Below are 21,135 nucleotides of genomic sequence, written 5' to 3'. Positions count from 1 at the left end.
TAGTTACCATCTGAACCTCACCGTAGCCCTTCCTGGTTACCATCTGAACCTCACCGTAGCCCTTCCTGGTTACCATCTGAACCTCACCGTAGCCCTTCCTTGTTACCATCTGAACCTCACCGTAGCCCTTCCTTGTTACCATCTGAACCTCACCGTAGCACTTCCTGGTTACCATCTGAACCTCACCGTAGCCCTTCCTGGTTACCATCTGAACCTCACCGTAGCCCTTCCTGGTTACCATCTGAACCTCACCGTAGCCCTTCCTGGTTACCATCTGAACCTCACCGTAGCACTTCCTAGTTACCATCTGAACCTCACCGTAGCCCTTCCTTGTTACCATCTGAACCTCACCGTAGCACTTCCTAGTTACCATCTGAACCTCACCGTAGCCCTTCCTTGTTACCATCTGAACCTCACCGTAGCCCTTCCTAGTTACCATCTGAACCTCACCGTAGCCCTTCCTGGTTACCATCTGAACCTCACCGTAGCCCTTCCTGGTTACCATCTGAACCTCACCGTAGCCCTTCCTGGTTACCATCTGAACCTCACCGTAGCCCTTCCTTGTTACCATCTGAACCTCACCGTAGCCCTTCCTTGTTACCATCTGAACCTCACCGTAGCACTTCCTAGTTACCATCTGAACCTCACCGTAGCCCTTCCTGGTTACCATCTGAACCTCACCGTAGCCCTTCCTAGTTATCATCTGAACCTCACCGTAGCACTTCCTGGTTACCATCTGAACCTCACCGTAGCCCTTCCTAGTTATCATCTGAACCTCACCGTAGCACTTCCCGTTGATAGAACACTTGTTGAAGATCATGATGTTCTGAGTGAGTGTTCCGGTCTTGTCAGAGAAGACGTATTTGATCTGACCCAGCTCCTCGTTCAGCGTGGTGGTCCGGGCCTTGGCCGGGGTGTCACTACGGGCATGGTACATCTTCCTGTCCCAGTCGATGTAGAAACTGTTGCCCAGACGGATGACCTCCACACTGCAACACATATACAGGAATAATTCATTACATTACATACAGTAGAAACTTAGCGCAGACATGTATCTGCAAGGTACAGTATCTCGAATAGGCAGAAATACAGAAATACAAAAACAGACTCTCTCTCTCTCACCTGACATAGAGGGAGATGGGTACGACGGTGTTGAGGATGATAACGTAGGACCAGAAGGTGAGGAAGGAGGAGAAGGGAGTGTCGACACCGTCCTGTCTGGGCAGGAAGGCCGTGAACTCTGACCCCCAGCGTTGCTCCCAGATCCGGTTGCCGATGGCCAGGATCGTGCACATGAATGCCAGGAAGCCAAAGATCTGACGGGGGAAAGAGGGGTCAATAGGTCAAGAGGTCAACGGGTGAGAAGAGAGATGTAAATGCTGACAGAATCTATAGATAATTAAACTGAACCCAGTGTAATCGATAAAATACCATATTGGAAATGAGAGATGTCCAGTGAATGTTAAAATTAAGATCTTAACTCCCATTAAACACCATCTATATCAGATCTATTCATTGACAGATAAAACCCACAACAGTCTAACTGCTGGACTCACACAGAGGACGAGCTCGTTCATCAGGCGGTCGATGCTGGTCCTCTTGAACGTCGTCTTCCCACAGTTCTGCATCAGCTTAGTCTCTGGACCTGGACCACAACCGGACCACAGGGTTAGTATTAAATAAGAATTTAGAAGAAAACTAAACCGATGATAATTGACATTTCCTCATTGTTTAGAAGAATAGCTTTTAATAAAGGTTAGAAGCAAGATGTCCATTTGGTCAGTCAGTGTTAGGTATTCCCAGTTGAGGTTTATTATCTATACTGGCCAGCAGAGGGCGGGGTTAACTAACCTGTGAACCAGCACCAGTCTTTACCTCTGCAATCATTTCATGGTAAAGTCTACACCTGTTGTATTCAGTGAATGTGACAAATACAAGTTGATTGGATTTGACCCTTATACTATCACCTTCCAAACAGCACCAGGTCCTGACCTCTAACCTCTCAGTTCCGAACAGCACCAGTCCTGACCTTTAACCTCTCAGTTCCGAACAGCACCAGTCCTGACCTTTAACCTCTCAGTTCCGAACAGCACCAGTCCTGACCTTTAACCTCTCAGTTCCGAACAGCACCAGTCCTGACCTTTAACCTCTCACCTTCCAAACAGCACCAGGTCCTGACCTCTAACCTCTCACCTCTGAACAGCATCAGTCCTGACCTTTAACCTCTCACCTCTGAACAGCACCAGTCCTGACCTCTAACCTCTCACCCTCCAAACAGCACCAGGCCATGACCTCTTACCTCTCACCTTCCAAACAGCACCAGTCCTGACCTTTAACCTCTCACCTCCGAACAGCACCAGTCCTGACCTTTAACCTCTCACCTCCGAACAGCACCAGTCCTGACCTCTAACCTCTCACCTCCGAACAGCACCAGTCCTGACCTTTAACCTCTCACCTCCGAACAGCACCAGTCCTGACCTCTAACCTCTCACCTCTGAACAGTACCAGTCCTGACCTTTAACCTCTCACCTCTGAACAGCACCAGTCCTGACCTCTAACCTCTCACCCTCCAAACAGCACCAGGTCGTGACCTCTTACCTCTCACCTTCCAAACAGCACCAGTCCTGACCTTTAACCTCTCAGTTCCGAACAGCACCAGTCCTGACCTCTAACCTCTCACCTCCGAACAGCACCAGTCCGAAGCACCACTCTGTGTTCCTGAGGGTGCAGCCCCTCAGCAGGATCTTGTTGTTGTCCAGTGAATATTTCTGACCAGCGTTAGTCAACGTTCCTGTGAAACGGTCCAGCCGGTTGTTGGGGGGCTCACAGCGCACCTCCCCTGGACAGGGTTAGGAGAGGATGAGACACAGGGTTAGGAGGAGAGGGTGAGAGACAGGGTTAGGAGGAGAGGATGAGACACAGGGTTAGGAGAGGATGAGACACAGGGTTAGGAGGAGAGGATGAGACACAGGGTTAGGAGAGGATGAGACACAGGGTTAGGAGGAGAGGATGAGACAGGGTTAGGAGGAGAGGATGAGACAGGGAGAGGATGAGACACAGAGTTAGGAGGAGAGGATGAGAGACAGGGTTAGGAGAGGATGAGACACAGAGTTAGGAGGAGAGGATGAGAGACAGGGTTAGGAGAGGATGAGACACAGGGTAAGGAGGAGAGGATGAGACAGGGTTAGGAGGAGAGGATGAGACACAGGGTTAGGAGGAGAGGATGAGACAGGGTTAGGAGGAGAGGATGAGACACAGGGTTAGGAGGAGAGGATGAGACACAGGGTTAGGAGGAGAGGATGAGACACAGGGTTAGGAGGAGAGGATGAGACAGGGTTAGGAGGAGAGGATGAGACAGGGTTAGGAGGAGAGGATGAGACAGGGAGAGGATGAGACACAGAGTTAGGAGGAGAGGATGAGACAGGGTTAAGAGGAGAGGATGAGACAGGGTTAGGAGGAGAGGATGAGACAGGGTTAGGAGGAGAGGATGAGACAGGGAGAGGATGAGACACAGAGTTAGGAGGAGAGGATGAGAGACAGAGTTAGGAGAGGATGAGACACAGGGTTAGGAGGAGAGGATGATACAGGGTTAGGAGGAGAGGATGAGACAGGGTTAGGAGGAGAGGATGAGACAGGGTTAGGAGGAGAGGATGAGACAGGGAGAGGATGAGACACAGAGTTAGGAGGAGAGGATGAGACACAGGGTTAGGAGGAGAGGATGAGACAGGGTTAAGAGGAGAGGATGAGACAGGGTTAGGAGGAGAGGATGAGACAGGGTTAGGAGGAGAGGATGAGACAGGGAGAGGATGAGACACAGAGTTAGGAGGAGAGGATGAGAGACAGAGTTAGGAGAGGATGAGACACAGGGTTAGGAGGAGAGGATGAGACAGGGTTAGGAGGAGAGGATGAGACAGGGTTAGGAGGAGAGGATGAGACACAGGGTTAGGAGGAGAGGATGAGACACAGAGTTAGGAGGAGAGGATGAGAGACAGAGTTAGGAGAGGATGAGACACAGGGTTAGGAGGAGAGGATGAGACACAGGGTTAGGAGGAGAGGATGAGACACAGGGTTAGGAGGAGAGGATGAGACACAGGGTTAGGAGGAGAGGATGAGACACAGGGTTAGGAGGAGAGGATGAGACACAGGGTTAGGAGGAGAGGATGAGACACAGAGTTAGGAGGAGAGGATGAGAGACAGGGTTAGGAGAGGATGAGACACAGGGTAAGGAGGAGAGTATGAGACAGGGTTAGGAGGAGAGGATGAGACACAGGGTTAGGAGGAGAGGATGAGACAGGGTTAGGAAGAGAGGATTAGACAGGGTTAGGAAGAGAGGATTAGACAGGGTTAGGAGGAGAGAAGAGTGGGTATTCATATGGTTAAAACATAATTAATTTACTAGAGCACTGAACCACACCTGATTGAAATATGCTGCTGAAACTGTGTTTTTCTCTGGCAATTGGCTTTATGCTTTTGTGATCATTATGGCATGGCTACAAAGCAGGAGCAGTATGACTTTTTCACTAGACACTGATCAAAAGGTCAGTTTATGCATTTCCCCCTTAATGGTTAATATTAGGATTTGGCTGATCCTGGATCTGGATCTAAGGGAAACTTCTACTCGGAGATACTACGTAGAAAGTGTCTAACCAACCCTCTGAGTGTAACTCACCATTGAAGGCAGCCAGGCTCTGGATGTTGTCTCCCATGTCTCCTGTTACTGTCAGAGCCTGCTTCACCTTTAGATTGGTCTCTCTGAGAGGTGGAGGAGAGAGGACGAGGAGGAGAAAGAGGAGAAGGGGAGAAGAGGAAGAGGAGAAGAAGGGCAGAGGAGGAGGAGGAACAGGAGGAGGAGCAGGGAGGGAGAGAAGGTATGAGGAGTATGAATAGACATAAGCTTTGTACAGTAGATGGACAAGTAAACTGAAACAGACACACACACACACACACACACACACACACACACACACACACACACACACACACACACACACACACACACACACACACACACACACACACACACACACACACACACACACACACACACACACACACACACACACACACACACACACACACACACTGACCCGTCCAGTTCAGCAGTCTCTATGTAGACCAGGTTGAGAGGTTCACTACTAGAGAGCAGCAACAGGTCTGCCTGAAATCACACAGAGATTCACAGAATCAGATTCACTGACTATCAAATACACTGAATATAGGCACCAGATTCACACCCAGTCTATCAGGATGGTTTCCTGTGCCAACTGTTAAAATAGACTAACAGTGAGGTACAGTATGTTCCAGGGCTGAATCAGTATGCTTTAAGGAACTGACAGTTAGGTGGGTTCAGTGTTCTGTTCTCACCGTAACAAACTGGTTGTTTTCCAGTTTGATGATGTCGCCCACCTGAACGGCCATCCATTTTTCACTCCGTAGTCTAGAGAGACAAATATGGAGAAGGAGAGGGAGAGAGGGGGAGAGAGTGTGGTGGGGAGAGAGAGAGAGCGAGAGAGCGAGAGAGAGAGAGAGAGAGAGAGAGAGAGAGAGAGAGAGAGAGAGAGAGAGAGAGAGAGAGAGAGAGAGAAAGAGAGAGAGAAAGAGGAGAGAGAAGAGAGAGAGAGAGAGAGAGAGAGAGAGAGAGAGAGAGAGAGAGAGAGAGAGAGAGAGAAAGAGTGTATGTTGGGGAGGTAGAGAGAGAATGTGGTGGGGGAGGGACAGAGAAAGAGAGAGAGTGGATGGAGAGAGAGAGCGTGGTGAGGGAGAGGGAGAGAGAGCGAGTGCGTGGTGAGGGAGATGGAGAGAGAGACAGAGAGAGAGTGGAGAGGGAGGGAGGGAGGGAGGGAGGGAGGGAGGGAGGGAGGGAGGGAGGGAGGGAGGGAGGGAGGGAGGGAGGGAGGGAGCGAGGGAGGGAGGGAGGGAGGGAGGGAGGGAAGGGAAAGTGAGAGAGTATTGTGAGTAGACATTAGGGATTCTCTGTTGTTTGGGGACAGTCAGGAGGAAATAGAAGACTAAATATAGCCATAAGGGTCAGTGTGTTCACTGTATACTGTATTTTCCTTTGAACCACTGTCTGTTAGTGTCTTTGAGTCAGGAGTCACATCAACAGGAAGAAAACAAGCACTTCCTGTTGTCCTGCAGCTGCTTCCTATTGCCCCCGAGAAAAGAGGACACGGTGCCTTACTGTCCCTGCCTTACGAAACACACATTTGTTGTGGAAATGGATTTGTGTGGAGGACAGTGGAGAGAGTAGGATGGGGACAGAGAGCAGGGAGGGCCAAACAATATCTGACCACACACACACAAACCAGTGCGCCATTATAAGTTGTGTTTATAATGAAAGCAATAGTAGATCTGATGAACGTACTCTCCATCCATGAGCACTGTGACCTTCCTGTTGTTCACCTGGTTGTCACTCCTGTGTCGATTCTGGTAAAACAGAGGATAATAAGACATTAGTTTCTTACCTCAAGGGTTGTTTCCTGGTTAAATCCTGTTTAAATGGGACTGGTGAATGGAGTTAATCATTACAAGACATCTTTATTCTTTGTATGTATTGACTGAGGGGATTTCTTCAGGTCAGAGGTTGTGTAAATGTTTGGTTTCGGTCTGGAGTCTCACAAGACCACCCAAAACTCTGACTTCCCGCCACTGCGTCGCCAAAGATGGGCACCATCTCCTCACCAAGAGCCAATCATGATACGCCAAATACGATGACCTCACTAAAGCTGTCACTGGACCGTGAAGGCAGAAAGGTCTGTTTCGACGTCCCAAATGGCACATTATTCCCTATATAGTGCACTACCTTTTTACCAGAGTCTATGGGTCCTGGTCTAAAGTCGTGCACTACAGCCCCATTGGTCCAGGTCTAAAGTAGTGCATTACAGCCCTATTGGCCCTGGTCTAAAGTAGTGCACTGCAGCCCTATTGGTTCTGGTCTAAAGTAGTGCACTACATAGGGAATAGGGTGCCATTTGGGACATGACCTGTGTCTCCACCTGACCTAACAAACAGACCCTTGTTCTGCTACTGAGGTTAACGTGTATCCACGTGAGATCACATTTCCAAGACCGGTTCAGTATCAGGTTGCCAAATTCACTCCACAGTCAGTAAAGTAGCAGTAGTCTTTGTTTAACTTGACAGCTGGAACTGAAAGTCATTTTCCTTTTATTGTTTAGGTATTGAAACTAAATTCCTGCTTGATTCAGGAAGTAGTGAAAAAACAAGCCCATGAAAACACGTCAGAGAGGGTACAGCCAAGTACACCACCACTATACAATAGTCAGGTAAGGTAAGCAGGTTAAAGGTCACACGACTGAATCGGTAGAGAGAGAGAGGTAAAGATGAAAAGGAAAAACTAAGAAGATATCTGCTTGGAATAGTGAAGGGCTGAGCAGCAGTAAGATGTGAAAGGTAAGGAGGGTTGGGCAAGGCCCAAATGCAGGATTCTCCTATATGTATACTCACTATGTCATCGGTAGCATCTTTAGCAGCAGTCACAGACAGCACCAGTACCAGAGGGACTACGGTCGTGAACCAGGACAGAGAGGAGATGGCAGGAATCACCTACCGCAACACAACAATCAACAAACACTCAGTTAACATTTATACAACATCTACACAACATTTCACATTAATACAACAGACAACCCCCAGAATAGGGAGGAGGAGGTGGTCATACAATTAAGAACTAGAATGGTCATGAACCTTCTAATGATGGTATAAAGGGGCGGCAGCGTAGCCTAGTGGTTAGAGCGTTGGACTAGTAACCGAACGGTTGCAAGATCGAATCCCCGAGCTGACAAGGTCAAAATCTGTTGTTCTGCCCCCTGAACAAGGCACTTAACCCCCTGTTCCCTAGTAGGCTGTCATTGTAAATAAGAAGTTGTTCTTAACTGACTTGCCTAGTTAACAAAGGTTAAATTTTAAAAAAAAGGTCAGCCATTTTGGTCATGAAGTTGGTCAACCATGGTTTGACCAATTACCCTGATAAGATCTTGTGTAAAATAATGAATTTGAAGAATTGATCTTCCCTGTATGTTTGTTAGCTAGCTAGCCAGACAGTTTTACATTTACATTTTTACATTTTAGTCATTTAGCAGACGCTCTTATCCAGAGCGACTTACAGTAGTGAATGCATACATTTCATTTCATGCATTTTTTGTACTGGCCCCCCGTGGGAATCAATTCCACAACCCTGGCGTTGCACACACCATGCTGGCGTTGCAAACACCATGCTCTACCAACTGAGCCACAGGGAAGGCTAGAGGTTTTAGAGGAATGATTCCATCATTTGTTCCAAATTAACTGCCAATATTCCAACATTCCATTCAAACAATGTAGTCAATCCACAGCCATCAGACATCAGTCGATGATAGGACTTAGACAAGTTGTAATGCAACAAGTACTCATATCGTATCATATAATATCCCTCACAGCTTTCCAAGAAAACAAAAAATGTAGACATTTATGGTCTGTGTACATATATTTTAGAGGCTATATTTATAGAACGTTTGTATAAAACCTGCTTAAACTCCATTTATAATTATATGGCAAAATTTTAAGTTGACAATACATCTAATACACAATATCTGATATCACAACTTGTATTTTCCTGCACAAGTCAAATCAGGAATCTGCCTCTACTGCCATTCATTCCAATTAGACTGGTTTGGATTTCTCCCTGACCAATATGGCTGACATTGTCATCGCATTCTGAAACTTCAAATCAAATTATTTTGGGGTCACATACACGTGTTTAGCAGATGTTATTGCAGGTGTAGCGACATGCTTGTGTTTCTAACTCCGGCAGTGCAGTAATATCTAACAAGTAATATCTAACAATTTCACAACATATTAAACCAATACACACAAATCTAAGTAAAGTAATGGAATTAAGAATATATATGGACAAGCAATGTCAGAGCAGCATAGAGGATCTGCTCTCTACTGGTCTCCATAGCTATTTCTACTGTACATACTTTATGCTGTGATGAGATCTCTCTACATCAGGTATTTTTTATTTTTTATTTAATTTAATTTCACCTGTATTTAACTTGGCAAGTCAGTTAATAAAAAATTATTATTTACAATGACAGCCTACTCAGGCCAAACCTTGACGATGCTGGGCCAATTTTGCGCCACCCTATGGGACTCCCAATCACGGCCAGTTGTGATACAGCCTGGAATCAAACCAGGGTCTGTCATGACACGTCTGAGGCACTGAGATGCAGTGCCTTAGACAGCTGCGCCATTCTGGAGCCAGGTATGTTTTGTGTTGTTTGTAAACCTCTATACAACAATGAGCTAAGTTGCAAAGAGTCAACTTCCACTCTCTCTTCCTCACTTCCTCAATCAATGCACTTCACTCAGTCATATCCTGTTTTCTTACTGGACTGATTGTAGCTTTACTGTGGAAATCATAGCCATCTCCTCCAACAAGGTCTGGCTCCAGCAGATACTGTACCTTCTCAGGACACAGACTCTGTGAGACATACGAGCTCAGACAGGTCTAATGGTGTCTGCCTCCAGCAGATACCGTACCTTCTCAGGACACAGACTCTGTGAGACATACGAGCTCAGACAGGTCTAATGGTGTCTGCCTCCAGCAGATACTGTACCTTCTCAGGACACAGACTCTGTGAGACATACGAGCTCAGACAGGTCTAATGGTGTCTGCCTCCAGCAGATACCGTACCTTCTCAGGACACAGACTCTGTGAGACAGTCGAGCTCAGACAGGTCTAATGGTGTCTGACTCCAGCAGATACCGTACCTTCTCAGGACACAGACTCTGTGAGACAGTCGAGCTCAGACAGGTCTAATGGTGTCTGACTCCAGCAGATACTGTACCTTCTCAGGACACAGACTCTGTGAGACAGTCGAGCTCAGACAGGTCTAATGGTGCCCGAGAGGATGTAGTGTTACCGCCAACCAACAGCACGGTCGGTGAAATGACATGTAGAATTAATCAAATCAAATGTTATTTGTCATGTGCTTCATAAACAACAGCTATAGACTAACAGTGAAACGCTTACTACTGACAGTCCCAACAATGCAGAGAGAAAAAGAGAGAAATAATAGAAAAATAGAATAATAATAACACAAGGAATAAATCCACAAAGAGTAACAATAACTAGGCTGTATACACAAGGTACCAGTACCGAGCAGATGTGTAGGGGTATGAGGTCATTGAGGTAGAGATGTACATATAGGTAGGGATAAAGTGACTAGGCAACAGATAATATACATTAACAGCAGCTAATGGGATGAGTCAAGAGTTATTGCATAAAGGGTCAATGCAGAAAGTCCGGGTAGCTATGGTTAACTATTTAACTAACTAGTTATGGCTTAGTGGTAGAAGCTGCTCAGGCTCCTGTTGGTTCCAGACTTGGTGAATCGGTATCCCTTGCCGTGTGGTAGCAGAGAAAACAGTCTATGACTTGGGTGGCTGGAGTCTTTGACAATGTTTAGGGCCTCCCTCTGACACCACCTGGTATAGAGGTACTGGATGGCAGGGAGCTTGGCCCCAGTGATGTACTGGGCAGTACGCACTACCCTTTGTAGCACCTTGCGGTCGGATGCCAAGCAATTGCCATACCAAGCGGTGATGCAGCCAGTCAAGATGCTCTGAATGGTGCAGCTGTAGAACTTTTTGAGGATCTGAGGGCCCATGCTGAATCTTTTCGGTCTCCTGAGGGGGAAGAGGTGTTGTTGTGCTCTCTTCACGAATGTGTTGAGGTGTGTGGACCATGACAATTCCTTAGTGATGTGGACACCGAGGAACTTGAAGCTCTTGACCCGCTCCACTACAGCCCCGTCGATGTGGATGTGAGCATGCTTGGCCCTCCATTTCCTGTAGTCCACGATCAGCTCTTTTGTCTTGCTAACATTGAGGGAGAGGTTGTTGTCCTGGAACCACACAGCCAGGTCTATGACCTCCTCCCTGTAGGCTGTCTCATCGTTGTCGGTGATCAGGCCTACCACTGTTGTGTCGTCAGCAAACTTAATGATGGTGTTAGAGTCGTGTGAGGCCACACAGTCGTGAGTGAACAGGGAATACAGGAGGGGACTAAGCACGCACCCCTGAAGGGCCCCCATGTTGAGGATCAGCGTGACAGATGTGTTGTTGCCTACTCTCACCACCTGGGGGCGACCCGTCAGGAAGTCCAGGATCCAGTTGCAGTCCCAGGGTTCTGAGCTTAGTGATGAGCTTGGAGGGCACTATGGTGTTGAATGCTGAGCTATAGTCAATGAACAGCCTTTTCGCGTAGGCATTCCTTTTGTTCATGTGGGAAAAGGCAGTGTGGAGTGCAATAGAGATTGCGTCATCTGTGGATCTGTTGGGGCGGTATGCGAATTGAAGTGGGTCCAGTCATCCGGAACAGACAGTGCACTCATGAATGGTTCAGTGTTGCTAGCCTTGATGCGAGCATAGAAAGTATTTCGCTCGTCTGATAGTCTCTCATCCCTGGACAGCTCGCGGCTGACTTTCCCTTTGTAATCCGTGATAGTTTGCAAGCCCTGCCACATCCAACGAGTGTCAGAGCCGATGTAGTAGGATTCGATTTAGATCCTGTATTGACGCTTTCCCTGTTTGATGGTTTGTCGGAGTGTGTAGCGGGATTTCTTATAAGCGTCAGGATTAGTGTCCCGCTCTTGTGAATGCGGCACCTCTATCCTTTAGCTCAGTGCAGATGTTGCCTGTAATCAATGGCTTCTGGTTGGGATATGTATGTATGGTCACTGTGGGGACGACGGCGTCGATGCAGTTATAAATGAAGCCAGTGACTGATGTGGTACACTCACCAATGCCATCAGATGAATCCCGGGAGCATATTCCAGTCTGTGCTAGCGAATCATCCCTGTAGCTTAGCATCTGCTTCATCGGACCACTTCTGTATTGAGCGCGTCACCGGTACTTCCTGTTTGAGTTTTTGCTTCCAAGCAGGAATCAGGAGGATAGAGTTATGGTCATGTTTGCCAAATGGAGGGCGAGGGAGAGCTTTGTATGTGTCTCTGTGTGTAGACTATAGGTGATCTAAAGTGTTTTTGCCTCTGCACAGGTGATTTGCTGGTATAAATTATGTAAAAATGTAAAAACGGATTTCAAATTTCCTGGATTAAAGTCCCCGGTCACTAGGAGCGCTGCCTCGGGATGAGCATTTTCTTGTTTGCTTATGGCCCTATACAGCTTGTTGAGTGTGGTCTTAGTGCCAGCAAAAACTCTCTTGGTAAATAGTATGGTCAACAGCTTATCATGAGGTGTTCTAACTCAGGAGAGCAGAACCTCCAGACTTCCTTCCTTAATATTAGAGATTGCGCACCAGCTGTTGTTAACAAAGAGACACACACCTCCTCTTGTGAGATTCCCCGACATTGCTATTCTGTCCTGCCGATGTATAGAAAGACCAGTTAGATTTATATTTACCATGTCTTTGTTCAGCCACGACTTGGAGAAATATAGGATATTACAGTTCTTCAGATCACGTTGATAGGATAGTCTCGAACGGAGATCATCCAGTTTATTCTCCAGTGGTTGCACGTTCGCCAATAGAACGGAGGGTAGAGGCGGTTTATCCACTCTCCGACGTAGTCTCGTCAGGTATCCTGCACGTCGGTCTCTATAACACCATCTCCTCCTTCTTCGAGAGTCGGGGATTTGGGCCTGTCTTTTGCGTCCGAAGCATTGAAGTAGAAGTCCTCGTCCAAACCGAGGTTAGTGATAGTTGTTATGATGTCCAAAAGCTCTTTCCGGTCATAGGAAACGATGGCGGAAACGTTATGTTTGAAAAAAAATTATATCAGCTAAAATTTTTTTTTACAAAATAGCACAATTGGTCTTGAGCCCGTAAAACTGCTGCTATTCCCTCCAGCGCCATTCTAGAAACTAGGTTCTAGCTACTGTGTACTAACTAGCTGCACAAGCAACAGTGGTTAACATAGCGCCCTGGACCAGAGCTAGTGCGCTGACTGGTATGTGACGAGCACGTTAACGCAGCTGGAAACTTGTCATCTCATCAACTCTAATACTGTATGTCCTGATATGCATGTTGTGTGTTTGTTTATCTGTACATATGTGCATATGTGTGCGTGTGTTCCACTCACTTGGAGTAGCAGCAGAATGAGGAAGTAAGCGTTGGCTATTCTCTGGAACTGTTCGAAGAGGTTGAGGGGCAGGAAGGTGAACGCGTTGTATTTAGACGTCTTAATGGCATTGGTCTGGAGGAGGGAGGGAGGGAGGGACATAGGAAAAGAGAGAAAGAGTAGGGAGGGAGAGAGGGACATAGGAAAATTAAGTGTGTGAGTAAAACAACATAACATAACATGATTTTAGAGAAACCATACATTGAGAAGCCAATGAGAACCCATTCATTGAGAAGCCAATGAGAACACATACATTGAGAAGCCAATGAGAACCCATACATTGAGAAGCCAATGAGAACCCATACATTGAGAAGCCAATGAGAACTCACACAAACATGTTTTCTGAGTGAACTTCCTCATAGCTCTGTCTCTGCCTGGGCTGATGGCAGATCAGTGGTGCTGAATTAGCCTAACTCAATCAAGGTCAAAAAAGGGACACATTTCTACACTGAGATAGGAGGAAATGAAACCAACATGTTTTCCAACTAAGCAATGTGCAAGACCTTATAAGACGATACAAGACAATACAAGATGATACAAGACAAGACGAGACAAAATAATATAATCCAATAGAAGACAAGACAATAGAAGACAAGACAATTTAATACAAGACAATAGAAGACAAGACAATAGAAGATAAGACAATATAAGATAAGACAATAGAAGATAAGACAATAGAAGATAAGACAATATAAGCTAAGACAATATAAGATAAGACAATAGAAGATAAGACAATATAATACAAGACAAACTAATATAAGACACTGGAAGACAAGACAATAGAAGACAAGAGCAGTTTAGTTTGCAAGCGCCTACTTCCTCTGGGGGGCGTGGGATTTATTTAAGATACTCTTTGAAGGGGTAGTGTTTCAGATGTTTTTCAGACGATGGGCCGGGACTCCGCTGTCTGAAAGATATTTAATGAGAACCGGTAATGACACCACGTTAGGAGCTGTGTGCTGAGTCTAATGTGTGTGTGTGTGTGTGTGTGTGTGTGTGTGTGTGTGTGTGTGTGTGTGTGTGTGTGGTGTGTGTGTGTGTGTGTGTGTGTGTGTGTGTGTGTGTGTGTGTGTGTGTGTGTGTGTGTGTGTGTGTGTGTGTGTGTGTGAGCCTCCTTTATTTCAGAACAGCTTGGTTTAAACGGTTAACAACTTCGGATCACTACACTCTTAGAAAAAAAGGTCCCCATAGGAGAACCCTTCGGAGAACCCTTTTTGGTTCCAGGTAGAACCCTTTTGAGTTCCATGTAAAACCTTTTACACAGATGGTTCTACATGGAACCAAAAAGGGTTCTCCTATTTGGGACACCCCAAAAAAACGTTTTGGAAGAGTGTACATTCCAACGGCAGCATTTAGTTTCATTCCATTAGAAGCTAACTTCTCAGAGGTCAGGGGCTTGTGGTGCTGGCTACAGTCCTAACATAGAAGAACTGGATGTTTACATTATTCTGGTCTCAAAACTCAAGAGTTGTTCGCTAAGCAAGATAGATCTTGGAGAATAAAAACCTGGGAATATGAGTGAGTGAGTGAGTGAGTGAGTGAGTGAGTGAGTGAGTGAGTGAGTGAGTGAGTGAGTGAGTGAGTGAGTGAGTGAGTGAGTGAGTGAGTGAGTGAGTGAGTGAGTGAGTGAGTGAGTGAGTGAGTGAGTGAGTGAGTGAGTGAGTGAGTGAGAGAGAGAGCTAGCTGTAGGGGGTTGATCTCAGTAGTAAACTAAAGTGTGTTTATAATATGAATGTAATCTGAAACTCTACAGTAGATGTCTGAAACAATGTCCTGCCCACTCAAGTCTTTGAACACAGTAAAGCCATCTGTTTATATCTTTACGTAAGGTCCACTCAACATGCTGTTTCCTGTGTAATGACTTATGTGAAATGCAGGAAGTGCTTGGCATGTCCACATGATGTTTCCTATATTACTCCCATGTAATGTTTCCTTTCTCCTGTAGTAATAGTGTGTGTAACTACTCAACCAGACCACCAGACACTATGACCCCTGGGAGGGAGCCAGCCACATGACAATAACCAGACAGTAACATAGTCTGGTCCCAGGCGACTGATATAAACTCAATACAGTGACATATATAGTCTGGTCCCAGGGGACTGATATAAACTCAATACAAAAGGCCTACCCAAACCAGGATGGTGAAACATACGTTTTACCCCTGTGAATACCATGTACACAGGCACCCTCATACACACACACTCAACTAAACTCACCGCATATCTGAAGGAGAGGTTATGCTCTCTGTCGTTTGCCCTCAGTTTCCTCTCCAACTCTGAGAGAACAGGAGACACAGACACAGACAGACAGACAGACAGACAGACAGACAGACAGACAGACAGACAGACAGACAGACAGACAGACAGACAGACAGACAGACAGACAGACAGACAGACAGATAGATAGATAGATAGATAGATAGATAGATAGATAGATAGATAGATAGATAGATAGATAGATAGATAGATAGATAGATAGATAGATAGATAGATAGATAGATAGATAGATAGATAGATAGATAGATAGATAGATAGATAGATAGATAGATAGATAGATAGAGTAGAGAGGGAGAAAGAGAGGGAAAGAGAGAGAAGGACAGAGAGAGAGAGAGGGAGAGGGAGACAAAGGGAGACAAAGGGAGAGAGAGACAAAAAGGGAGAGAGACAAAGGAGAGAGAGAGACAAAGAGAGAGAGACAAAGCGGGAGAGAGAGACAAAGCGGGAGAGAGAGACAAAGAGAGAGAGAGAGACAAAGAGAGAGAGAGAGACAAAGAGGGAGAGAGAGACAAAGAGGGAGAGAGAGACAAAGAGGGAGAGAGAGACAAAGAGGGAGAGAACAGGACAGAGGGAGAGAACAGGACAGAGGGAGAGAACAGGACAGAGGGAGAGAACAGGACAGAGGGAGAGAGAGAGAGAGACCCAGGAGAGCAACACAATTAGACCAAGCCAAATCAGGAGAAAACAAAGATAATTACTTGACAGTGTATACTGTAGTATTTTTTTTTTTACTATATAGTAAGGTAATACTGCAGTAATAAAGAGTAAAACTGCAGTAATGTCTTCTCTGAACTGAGTGGCTGAGATGGGGAGATGGGAAAAGAGAAAAGGAGAGGACAGATGACGGTGTAGCCATTCTCTGTATTTTTAACTATGAAACATCATGAGGGACGGGGAGGTTGGTTGCCTCCTCACCTCTCTCTTTCTTCTTGGCACAGTCCAGCCCAAACAGCGTCATCTTCTCTGCTTCTTCATCTACCCGTGGTGTTTATCTGGGGAAAGAGAGACCAGGATATGTTGTAAACTGACGTACCATGCCATTCACACAATAACAATAACACAAGTAACACCTTGGCTAGACTATCATTGCGACTACCGTCACAGTGTGGAGCATGTATCTTTAAAAGTATATTGTTTATCCCAAATTGGTCCTGCTTCGCCTGGAGAGGTGGTTTTGAGTTTGTAGTCAAACTTACGTACGAGAGGTTGAATTCTCCCCAACAACCACACAGTTCAGTGCAGGGTATTTACTGTAACAGGGCTGGACTATGCTGCCATTTCATTGCTGTTAAATCATTTTCCATAAAGTGCTCTATGAGGTGTTCAGTACCCAACCCCATCTCTCTCTCTCTCTCTCTCCCTCCCTCCCTCCCTCCCTCCCTCCCTCCCCTGGGATGTGGTGAGTCAAAGGGAGGTGCCCCTTAAAATGGCCAGACACCCTCCCCATGGTCTGAACACACTCCAAATCTACTGCAATGGCATGTGTGTGTATTTTCACATGTTGAGTTAAAATTTCACATGTGGAACCATATTTTCACATAAAGGTAGAGCTGTTATCACCACAATGGGCTGTTATCACCACAATGGACTGTTATCACCACAATGGGCTGTTATCACCACAGTGGGCTGTTATCACCACAATGGGCTGTTATCACCACAATGGGCTGTTATCACCACAATGGACTGTTATCACCACAGTGGGCTGTTATCACCACAATGGACTGTTATCACCACAATGGGCTGTTATCACCACAATGGGCTGTTATCACCACAATGGACTGTTATCACCACAGTGGACTGTTATCACCACAATGGGCTGTTATCACCACAATGGACTGTTATCACCACAATGGGCTGTTATCACCACAATGGGCTGTTATCACCACAATGGGCTGTTATTACCACAATGGGCTGTTATTACCACAATGGGTTGTTATCACCACAATGGCCTGTCTGTATGCATGTCTGTGTGTGTAAGGGGGGCTGCTGTTCAGTATTCCAAGACAGGAAACAGACATTTTAGGATCCCGCCCCTCAGGACTGGCTGCCATGGTGACCTCAGCTCTGGATCTATTTATAACACACGTGTGTGTTTAAGAATGAGTATCTCTAAAACAGAGGCACAGAAAGTCCCCAGTCTGCTAAAATACATACACATCCACTCGTGCAAGCGCACACACACACACACACACACACACACACACACACACACACACACACACACACACACACACACACACACACACACACACACACACACACACACACACACACACACACACACACACACACACACACACACACACACACACACCTTCCAGTGTCACCTTCAACCCTACCAGACGGCTGTACAGCCCACTAAAACACTTAACAGTACATTTTCCATCCCACTATGGGGTACGTTGCCAAACAGGGCACATCATTAAAGCAGTGAGGGAGAAGCTGATTTTAACCAACCATACCCAATGTAGCTTTTTAAATGAGCTGTAAGAGAATGTCAACAGGAATATGATATTCCTCCAGTGTGATCATACTGTATAATCACATCCTTCATAAGGTCAGATTAGGTTTCAATTCTAGATGTTAAACGTTAACTTTTAAAACGTTAAGAATATTAAAGCTTGTGTTTTTGGCAAAATCTCTATATTTCCAGCCTTGACAGCCTCCACACACACACACAGCAAGACCACAGAGAGGCAAGGGTGCTAGGAGTGTGAGTGTGTGTGTGTGTGTGTGTGTGTGTGTGTGTGTGTGTGTGTGTGTGTGTGTGTGTGTGTGTGTGTGTGTGTGTGTGTGTGTGTGTGTGTGTGTGTGTGTGTGTGTGTGTGTGTGTGCTTGCGTGTGTGTGTTGGAGAGAGAGAGACAGAGACAGATGGAGGCCTTGTCTTTCTCCAGACCTGGTGCCAGTGAACCTTATGACTAAATACTGAACTGAACACTGAACTGAATGCTGAGGTCAAACGTATGACTGAACACTGAACTGGACACAGGTGTTTGTGTATACTTCTTCAAATAATGCCACACCGTGTCAGAACAACAGCAGAGGACCTTGTGAAGATGCTAGAGGAAACCGGTACAAAAGTATTTATATCCACAGTAAAACGAGTCCTATATCGACATAACCTGAAAGCTCAGCAAAGAAGAAGCCACTGCTCCAAACCGCCATAAAAAAGCTAGACTATGGTTTGCAACTGCACATGGGGACAAAGATCGTACTTTTTGGAGAAATGTCCTCTGGTCTGATGAAACAAAAATAGAACTGTTTGGCCATAACGACCATCGTTATGTTTGGAGGAAAAAGGGAGAGGCTTGCAAGCCGAAGAACACCATCTCAACCGTGAAGCACGGGGTGGCAGCATCATGTTGTGGGGGTGCTTTGCTGCAGGAAGGACTGGTGCACTTCACCAAATAGATAGCATCATGAAAGGAAAATTACGTGGATATATTGAAGCAACAATACAAGACATCAGTCAGGAAGTTAAAGCTTGGTTGCAAATGGGTCTTCCAAATGGACAATGACCCCAAGCATACTTCCAAAGTTTTGGCAAAATGGCTTAAGGACAACACAGTCAAGGTATTGGAGTGGCCATCACAAAGCCCTGACCTCAATCCCGTAGAAAATGTGTGGGCAGAACTGAAAAAGCATGTGCGAGCAAGGAGGCCTACAAACCTGACTCTGTTACACCAGCTCTATCAGGAGGAATGGGATCAAAATTCACCCAACTTATTGTGGGAAGCTTGTGGAAGGTGTATGTAATCTTCCGACTTCAACTGTAAATGTCTTGTCATTCTGAGACGTCATGTTCAGTTGATCTTAGTTCTGTCAACAGATAGCTGGACAGGAATAACACCTCTCTGCTGTTATCAGCTACCTGGTTATATTTAGACTTCTCTGTTACTGTAGTGTACTGTATGTATGTATGCTGCACTGAAGCTGGCCTTTTCCTGAGTGCAAATGCCGTTTGAGTTAGAGCTGCTTGAAGGGGAGCGGAGGAAGTAGAGTGGAGATTGCTAAGGGTGGCCTCCCCCGTATGGGCATGTGTGTGTTGTAGAGCGAGAGAGAGAGCGAGAGAGAGACAGAGAGGGAGACAGATGGAGGCCTGGCCTTTCTCAATCTTATGACTGAACACTGAGGTGTTTGTGTATACCTCTTCAAATAATGCCACATTATCTCTGGTGTCAGTCTTATCCTCACAGAAGGACACACTATCTCTGGTGTCAGTCTTATCCTCACAGAAGAGCACACTATCTCTGGTGTCAGTCTTATTCTCACAGAAGAGCACACCATCTCTGGTGTCAGTCTTATCCTCACAGAAGGACACTGTCACGTCCTGACCAGTAATAGGGGTTACTTGTTATTGTAGTTTGGTCAGGACGTGGCAGAGGGTATTTGTTTTATGTATTCCGTGTTTTTTTGGGCACTGTTCTATGTTAGTGTTTTTCTATGTTCTGTCTAGTCTTTTGTATTTCTATGTTTAGTTAATTGGGGTTGGACTCTCAATTGGAGGCAGGTGTTTTCTAGTTGCCTCTGATTGAGAGTCCTATATATAGGTATGTGTTTTTTTAGTACTTTGTGGGAGATTGTTTCTTGTTTTGCTGTGTGTGCCTGACAAGACTGTCTAGTTCGTTTGTTGTATACGTGTTTATGTAGTTTTTTCCTTCTTTGTCCTTAATAAAGAAGATGAGTGTACATATACCCGCTGCGTTTTGGTCTCATCCCTACGACAACCGTGACAGACACACTATCTCTGTTGTCAGTCTTATCCTCACAGAAGAGCACACCATCTCTGGTGTCAGTCTTATCCTCACAGAAGAGCACACCATCTCTGTTGTCAGTCTTATCCTCACAGAAGAGCACACCATCTCTGGTGTCAGTCTTATCCTCACAGAAGAGCACACCATCTCTGGTGTCAGTCTTATCCTCACAGAAGAGCACACCATCTCTGGTGTCAGTCTTATCCTCACAGAAGAGCACACCATCTCTGTTGTCAGTCTTATCCTCACAGAAGAGCACACCATCTCTGGTGTCAGTCTTATCCTCACAGAAGAGCACACCATCTCTGGTGTCAGTCTTATCCTCACAGAAGAGCACACCATCTCTGGTGTCAGTCTTATCCTCACAGAAGAGCACACCATCTCTGGTGTCAGTCTTATCCTCACAGAAGAGCACACCATCTCTGGTGTCAGTCTTATCCTCACAGAAGGGCACACTATCTCTGGTGTCAGTCTTATCCTCACAGAAGGGCACACTATCTCTGGTGTCAGTCTTATCCTCACAGAAGAGCACACCATCTCTGGTGTCAGTCTTATCCTCACAGAAGGGCACACTATCTCTGGTGTCAGTCTTATCCTCACAGAAGAGCACACTATCTCTGGTGTAAGTCTTATCCTTGATTCCCAGTCTTTCACTGGACTGGACCAAAGTCAGGGATTCAATCAATGGCACATTGTCGAGAAGTGCACTGAAAATGTTGTGTTTCTATAAGAAAAGGCCAATCCATTTTTTATCCATCCCACTATAATGTAACAGTCTGATTGTTGAAAGCTCTATCCAGAGTACTAAGTGCTCTGCACCCCAGCTAAATGTCTTGTCATTCTGAGACGTCATGTTCAGTTGATCTTAGTTCTGTCAACAGATAGCTGGACAGGAATAACACCTCTCTGCTGTTATCAGCTACCTGGTTATATTTAGTCTTCTCTGTTAATGTACTGTATGT

General features: G+C 45.9%; 1 protein-coding gene across 2 annotated transcripts in view; it reads right to left on the bottom strand.

Annotated features, from left to right (window-relative positions):
- The window catches only part of LOC106570854 (putative phospholipid-transporting ATPase IM), a 43,457-nt gene that overhangs the window by 15,843 nt on the left and 6,479 nt on the right, over window positions 1-21,135 (bottom strand). The window contains exons 2-13 of one of the 2 annotated variants that reach the window (XM_014143423.3): window positions 16,334-16,410; window positions 15,359-15,417; window positions 13,104-13,217; window positions 7,465-7,563; window positions 6,365-6,426; window positions 5,365-5,437; window positions 5,088-5,158; window positions 4,670-4,752; window positions 2,681-2,839; window positions 1,557-1,645; window positions 1,123-1,316; window positions 781-989 (exon numbers count right to left, since the gene is read on the bottom strand). In XM_014143423.3, the coding sequence (XP_013998898.1) occupies window positions 781-989; window positions 1,123-1,316; window positions 1,557-1,645; window positions 2,681-2,839; window positions 4,670-4,752; window positions 5,088-5,158; window positions 5,365-5,437; window positions 6,365-6,426; window positions 7,465-7,563; window positions 13,104-13,217; window positions 15,359-15,417; window positions 16,334-16,376 (1,255 nt within the window). In that variant the 5' untranslated portion in view covers window positions 16,377-16,410. The remainder of the gene's footprint in view (window positions 1-780; window positions 990-1,122; window positions 1,317-1,556; window positions 1,646-2,680; window positions 2,840-4,669; window positions 4,753-5,087; window positions 5,159-5,364; window positions 5,438-6,364; window positions 6,427-7,464; window positions 7,564-13,103; window positions 13,218-15,358; window positions 15,418-16,333; window positions 16,411-21,135) is intronic. The other variant, XM_045695365.2, reaches the window with a different exon arrangement.

The sequence above is a fragment of the Salmo salar genome, chromosome 15, assembly GCF_965601325.2.
Source record: "Salmo salar chromosome 15, fSalSal1, whole genome shotgun sequence".
Taxonomy (NCBI): Eukaryota; Metazoa; Chordata; class Actinopteri; order Salmoniformes; family Salmonidae; genus Salmo; species Salmo salar.
The sequence above is the reverse complement of the archived record's forward strand: the minus strand, read 5'-3'. Positions and strand labels throughout refer to the sequence as shown.